General features: G+C 49.4%; 1 protein-coding gene across 1 annotated transcript in view; it reads left to right on the forward strand.

The window, feature by feature from the left end:
* The window catches only part of CCDC50 (coiled-coil domain containing 50), a gene marked incomplete at its 5' end in the record, with an annotated part of 39061 nt that overhangs the window by 2058 nt on the left and 29818 nt on the right, over window positions 1-7185 (forward strand). The window contains 3 exons of the mRNA XM_015417035.1: window positions 1210-1270; window positions 2621-2711; window positions 3265-3388. Of these exons, the coding sequence (XP_015272521.1) occupies window positions 1210-1270; window positions 2621-2711; window positions 3265-3388 (276 nt within the window). The remainder of the gene's footprint in view (window positions 1-1209; window positions 1271-2620; window positions 2712-3264; window positions 3389-7185) is intronic.

Below are 7185 nucleotides of genomic sequence, written 5' to 3' on the forward strand. Positions count from 1 at the left end.
GGCGTTGTAGGACCTGACGTTTCGCCAGCAGCAGCTGCGACTGGCATCCTCAGAGGTATAAACACAGAAAGATGGAGGTTCCTGTCCTGAAAAAGACAAAAGGCTCCACATCTGACAATAGCACTACAGATAAGATTAGAATTTCAACAGCCAATCCACGTGCAAAAGAACCTCCTCGGGAAACAATCCGTATACAAAAGAACCTCCTCAGGAAAGCTCCTCCATTAGCATGTTTCACAGCCTGGGGAACTCCTATAAGATAATGACTCAGCCCTACCCCACCTTCCTGAGTAGATATAAATTACCTCCCTACCATTTTCTTCTCACCTTGACACAGAGAGTCCTCCATCTTTCTGTGTTTATACCTCTAAGGATGCCAGTCACGGCTACTGGCGAAACATCAGGTTCTACAATGCCCAGACCACAGCCACAGAACCCAGAAAATCTACAGCAACTATTTATTAATTATTATTAATTATTATTATTAAGGTGATGGGCACAACCCCAGAATGGGTGCTGCGGGGGGCTGAGCTGACCACAGAATGTCAGGGAGGGAGATTGTGGAGGTGATAGAAGCTCTGTTTATTTTTTTTTTTTTTTAAGTTTATTAACTGATTCAACCATAACATATCGCCCACAACATAATATAATTACATTATATGGACATATACACACACAGACTAAAACCTAGTTTTACATCATGTATTTTAGGAACAGACCTAAAACAAGATAGATTCCAGATGTTTTGAAGATATTTTACATTCCGCAGAGGGATTGTTATTTACATAATCTCTAAAAGGATACCACTTTCCCACAAAAATTGGGTTTTTTTAACCTGGGGTCGCCATCAACAATATTCGTGTAGCTATTTTTATCCTGAATAGCTATATCCCACACTTTCTGGAACCACGATTCTAGTGAGGGTATTTTCCTAGATTTCCATAACTGGCTAATAAAGATTTGCCAGCGACTAACAGAAGATAAATGAGCTCCCTACGCAAAGGAGAGAATGAGTGGTTTAATAAAAATTTAATAGAATGGATTCAGGAGTTAAAGGAACATCACTGCCTACTATTTCTGAAATTTTAGAGACAACTAAAGACCAGTAATTTTGGACTTTAGGGCAAGGCCACCAGCAGGTTCCTGACTCTCCACATCCCCTCTAGCAATTTGAGTTCAATTGAAATTTACTTCTAAAAAGCTTTACAGGTGCTAAATACCACCTCGCAAATATTTTAAATTGCAATAAGCTTATATTAAGGGATTTACTGCAAAATACATTTGAGGTCCATATCTTTTTTGTTTGTTTGTATTTTTTATTCAAAAAGATGTGCAATCTTTTTTTTAATTCAAAAAGATGTACAACAATAGAAAACATCATAATAACATTTTACATTTTGGTTGAAAGAGAACAACGAACATTTCAAGCAATAAGTAATAACAACATGTGCATAGCAAGATCATATAAAAATGTAAACAAGGGAAACTGTTTCTAGCAGGTTTTAAATATAACAGTAGTATTTATTTGATGCTGATGAACAAGACTGACCGTCCAGATAGAAAGTTAGGTGTAGACCATGAGCTAAGTTCCAACAAATGAGCTTTGTGAGGTATACCTATGTTAAGGGCGTATGGGAAAACGAAGTTACTGAGAGAATTCTTCTTTCTTTGACAAGCCTTTATTGGCATATGTATATACATACAATAGGAAATCAGATTAAATATAGATCAGAAAATACAAATCCATATAGGGTAAAACTGGAGCTACGGCGCAGAAAAACAGCATGAAAGCAGAAAAACCTAATGGTTACTTATCAGAACGTATAGCCGTAGCACTAAGAAGAAACTTTGCTACTATTTTGGTTATTTCCGTATCTGGATTATCAAGCAAAAACAGAACCTTGAAATAGGCAGGAATATCTGAGAATTGAGCTAATACAGAAGATCCTGGCAGGGCACCAGATAAATGGGACATTGAAGGAGAACACGGGGGACAGTTTCAACACAGTCCTTCTTACAAGGACCACACCTGCTGTACTGAGAGAATAAAGAGTAAAAATAAAAATAAAAGTCACCACTAAGGATCGGATGAAGAGGACAGATGACGAAGGTAACAGGTAGGCCTCATAGCCCTTGAGGTCCATATCGGAGTCCACTCTGCTTAACAGGGTGCCTTTTTAAAATGAGCCTATTATCTTAGAAAAGAGCAAGAGTCCGGGAGCACCCAGTGGCAGACAGGGGATGTGCTTTCTCGAGGTCAGCGGTGACTCCCCAAAGCTCCCCCCCTGCCACAAATTGTGTTAGTCTTTAAGGTGCTGCTGGACTCTGGCTCTTCTCTGCAGACAGACAAACACAACTACCCATCTTGATCTGTCTCCATGGAAGGCACCACGTGTATCCATACAGAGTGGAAGTCCAGGTATCTGAAGAAGTGAGCAGTGACTCCCGCTTCCCATCTGGGAGGTGTTTCTCTCTGCGTGTGCCGCCAGCAGCCCAAGTCCTCCGGCTTCCTTTGTCCCTTCCCATCTCCGTGCTTGCGGCCTTTCCTCACGCCCCCCCCCTCTGACCTCCTCCTTCTCTCCACACCCACCCCCTTTGCACACACCCCCCCCCACCCCAGAGAGCAGGAGGACTGCGAGATCGCGCAGGAAATCCAAGTCAAGCTGGTCATCGAAGCGGAGCAGAGACGGCGGCAGGAAGAGGACGATGAGGTGAGCGCAGGGGAAGGGGCCTCCCCACCCCCCCCCAAGCCGGCCAGCTGCTCTGCTGGGGCAGCTGCAGAAACAGCCCCACCCAAAAGGTCACTGCAAAAGGTCAACAGGGACTATTTCGGGAGCCGGGAAGGGGGATGCAGCCACGCCCCATCTTGTAGTGTAGCCCTTCCAGCTTCTAGCACATGGCAGCTTTTGCAGGCTGCCCGTTGGGCTTTGGAAAGGATTCGGAGGCGACATTACTCTCAAAAGAAAAAAATAGAGACCTGTGAAACGCTACCAGAGAGAGCCAGTTTGGTGTAGAGTGATTAAGTGCAGGCAGACTCTAATCTGGGAGAACCGGGCTTGATTCCCCCACTCCTCCTCCACTTGCACCTGGCTGGATGACCTTGGGCAAGCCGTAGTTCTGACAAGAGCTGTTCTGGGCATAGAGCAGGGGTCACGGGAGGGAGAAGGGGTGGGTGATGAGACTTCCTGTGTTGTGCAGGGGGTTGGACTAGATTGCCCTTGGGGGTCCCTTCCCAGCTCTCTGTTTCCCCTCCCGTCTCTGTAGGATATTGCACGGATTCTACAGCGGAAGGAACTCCAGGAAGAAAAGAGGCGGATGAAGCCTCCCCCCCCAGCAGAGCCTTCGAGGCACAGCCCTTACGAAGACGCTCCCTACCAAGACGGCAGAGGTAGGGATGCACCTCCGGAGGCCGAAAGCGTGCCGTGGAGGGGGGGGGAGGGGTTTCCCTCTGTTTTTGCAGCCTGGTTTCAGGCCCCCGAATTGGGCACTCTGGGCAGCAGGAGGACTGCAGCCTTCCGACACCAATTTCCCTGGTTGGTTCTCTTTCACTGGCTGCCGTGCAAGGCCTCTGAGAGACTGTGGCAGGTTTCAGAAGCCGTCCAGCAGGAGGCGGGAATGTCAAAGGCTGCCTCTGGGGGGTACGGCAGACTGGGTGCTTCTACTTTCTTTCTTGAGTGTTTTTTTGAGTGTGAGTGGCGTATGTATCTCGGGGCTTGTGGGAGCGGCACTGTTGGTGGGAGGCTTGCTTGGGAGCGCATAATGCGGTGGCGGGCGAAGTGTCAGCAGGTGCTGGTTTAGTGGAGCTTTGGGGCTGCCAAAGCGGCGGGGCCTAATTGGTGGTGGTGCGACCGGAAATGAACTGCGGTGTGCCGGAGGTGGTCCGAAGAGCAGCACGGGTGCGCAGCAGGAGCCCGGACGCTCACAAGATGCTGGATGCAGCGCTTGCCGAAACGCATTTCCAATCACTGTCCACTGTCGCCTTTGGCAAGACTGTCTCGCCAGACTGGAAATTTCAGGGAGCCGACCTGCAGGCTGAACTGCCTTTTCTTCGCTGGGAATCACTTGGGGATGAAATGAGCTCCAGTCTCAAGGACTTTCATGACTTAGGAGATTGGGAAGCTTCTTTGCAGTAGCAGCTAGCGGTGGTGGTTTCTGTGGCACACACCTCTTCGGATCTGTATGCTTCCTCTTTCGCTTGCAGGTGGCGGGGAAGTAGCTGGCCCCTTTTGAGGGCCCTTCCGGCTTCCTGAGTCTCTGCTTTGTCGTCGCTTTTCCCAACTGCTTCCAGTTTCCCAGAGCTGTGTTGACAAGTAGCCCCAGTCCATGAGAGATTTGCCTGAACAAGCCGCATGGAAATGAAATGCGCCCGTCTCCCATGAACCCACGAAGGCTGCCTTGTGTGCAGTCAGATCCGGCCCGGTCTGGACCACTCTAGGTCCATTTTGTCACCTCTAATGGGCAAACTCTGACCTGGATGGCCCAGGCTAATCTGATTGCATCAGATCTCAGAAGCTAAGCAGGGTCGGTCCTGGTTGGCACTTGGATGGGAGACCGCCAAGGAACTTCCGGGTCGCTAGGCAGAGGCAGGCAAGGGCAAGCCACCTCTGAATGACTGAAAACCCCATGGTCCTGGGGTTCCCATGAGTCACTTATTTATTTATTTCATTCGATTTAACTGCGACACTGTGACACACAGTTATTATTAAAGCCCTAACCAATGCTCCCTCTAAGCCAGTGGTGGCGAACCTATGGCACGGGTTCCAGAGGTGGCACTCAGAGCCCTCTCTGTGGGCACGCGTGCCATCGCCCCAGCCGGGCCCAGACCATCATTCAAGTGTCGAATTCTCTGCCAAATAATGTTAAGTAAATGAAAGCATTTGGGATTGCTTTCCTTACTTTGTTTGGATCATCTTATGTTAATGTATGAGTTGTTTTTTCTAAAGTAAAACCTCAGTATTCAGGTTAAATTGCCGTGTTGGCACTTTCCGATAAATAAGTGGGTTTTGGGTCGCAGTTTGGGCACTCGATCTCTAAAAGGTTCGCCATCACTGCTCTAAGCTGTGGGGTCTTGTGAGCAAAAATTCTGCTTTGCGAGCTCCTGGCATTGAAGTTGTGAGCGAGCGATTTGGCTGCTGCATCAATTAGTTCGCTCTGGAGCCATCCCTTCCTGAGCGAAGACAACAATGTATGAGCCGGAGGCTAAAAGCCTGTGAGCTGGCTCACACTCACTCAGCTTAGAGGGAACACTGGCCCTAATCGGGGTAGCCCAGGCTAATCCAGTCTCGTCTGACCTCGGAAGCTACACAGGGTCAGCCCTGGTTAGTGTTTGGATGGGAGACCACCACGGAATTCCAGGGTTGCTAGGCAGAGGCAGGCCAGGGCAAACCCACCTCTGAATGTCTCTTGCCTTGGAAACCCCATGAGGGGTCACCATCAGTGGCATAAGGAGGGTGGCAGCTCTCCAAGACTGGACAGCAGATGCTTGGGGTGAACCCTTTAACCTCTGTTCTGGCACATGGCTTTATGGGCCACCTTTAATGCCTCGTGCAGAAATGACTGGTGGGTTTCTGGCCTGTCTTCTTCCCCTTCCCCTGCATGCCCTAAGTAATCTTTCATTTACCCTTGAAGTCTGACCCATCAGAACAGCCAGCAGTTCAGCCATAACTTCAGGAGTCTTGCTGGATGAGACCGGCGAGGGTCCACCTGGTCCAGCATCATGTCTCACGCAGTGGCTGGCCCCGTCCCGCCTCTTGAGTAGGGGTGTGCATTCGGGTTTCCCAAACAGAAAAAAAACCCGAAAAAAGTCTTTTCGGGTTTTTTTTGGCTTTTTGGATACCAAAAAGGCTTCCCTGAGCCTTTTCGGATATCCGGGGGGAAACCCGGAAAAAATTGGGTTTTTTCCGGCTTTTTTTGGGATTCCAGAAACCGGCCTCTAGGGGGGGTTAAAGTTTAAAGGGCGCCAGGAAACTACATTTTCCCACCGTTTCCCCCTCTTTCCCGCTTCTTGCTCCTGTTTCCAGGAAGGAGGGGGAAAGAGGGACCTTGCAGACAGCCAATCACTGCAGTGTATTTCAAAATGCATTGCAGCTTGCAAATTTTTGCAAGACTGTGACCCTCCAGCTCTTGTTTTGCACCCCGGTGAAGATCTTGTTGCTTTTCAGTTCTGGGACTCAGACTTGATTCGTGGCAGGGAAACCTGTGCCTGGGGTCCAGCTGTCTCTGGTCAACGAGTATAAATAATCAAAGCAGGGGCCTCAGAGGCAGCCTCCTGCTCTCATCCTCTCCACCCTCCTTTTATGGGTTCTCCTCTGCTTTTGGGGCTGGGAGTAGGGAAGGCTGGCTCAAGGGGTGGGTGGGATGTCCTTGCGGGAGTGGAAGGTGACCTGGTGCCTCTGCCACACCTTGAAGGCATTCTGAATTCCCTGGGGGTGGTGACTCTCAGGTTATTTCGGGGGGGGGGGTCCTGCTGCTCCAAATGGCCCAGATGTAAGGGAATATTTTATTTTACACAGTGAGTTATTGAGATGTGAAAATCTGCTGCCAGAGGATGTAGTGATGGCCACTGGCATGGATGGCTTTAAAAGGGATTAGATATATTAATGGAGAATAAGTCCATTAATGGCTACCAGCCATAGTGGCTGAGCAGAACCTCCACAGTTTGGTGTAGTGGTTAAGTGCGCGGACTCTAATCTGGGAGAACCGGGTTTGATTCCCCACTCCTCCACTTGCACCTGCTGATGTGACCCTGGGTCAGTCACAAGCTCTGGCACAGCTGTCCTTGAAAAAGAGCAGTTTGTGTCAGAGTTCTTTCAGCCCCACCCACCTCACAGGGTGTCTGTTGTGGGGAGGGGAAGGGAAAGGAGTTTGTAAGCCGCTCTGAGACTCCAAGTGAAGGGCGGGGTATAAATCCAATCTCTTCTTCTCTTCTCTCTTCCACATTCAGAGGCACTAAACCTCTGAATCCCAGAGTGAGGAGGCAACATCAGGGGAAGGCCTCAGCTTCCCTGCCCTGTTGCTGGCCCTCCAGAGGAACTGGTTGGCCTCTGTGAGACAGGAAGCTGGACTAAAGGGACCCTCACTGGTCTGATCCAGAAGGGCTCTTCTGATGTTCTTCTCAGGGGAAGGCCTCGGCCTCCCTGCCCTGTTGCTGGCCCTCCAGAGGAACTGGTTGGCCACTGTGTGAGA

This window comes from Gekko japonicus, unplaced genomic scaffold, assembly GCF_001447785.1.
Source record: "Gekko japonicus isolate JY-2015 unplaced genomic scaffold, Gekko_japonicus_V1.1 scaffold3352, whole genome shotgun sequence".
Classification (NCBI taxonomy): Eukaryota; Metazoa; Chordata; class Lepidosauria; order Squamata; family Gekkonidae; genus Gekko; species Gekko japonicus.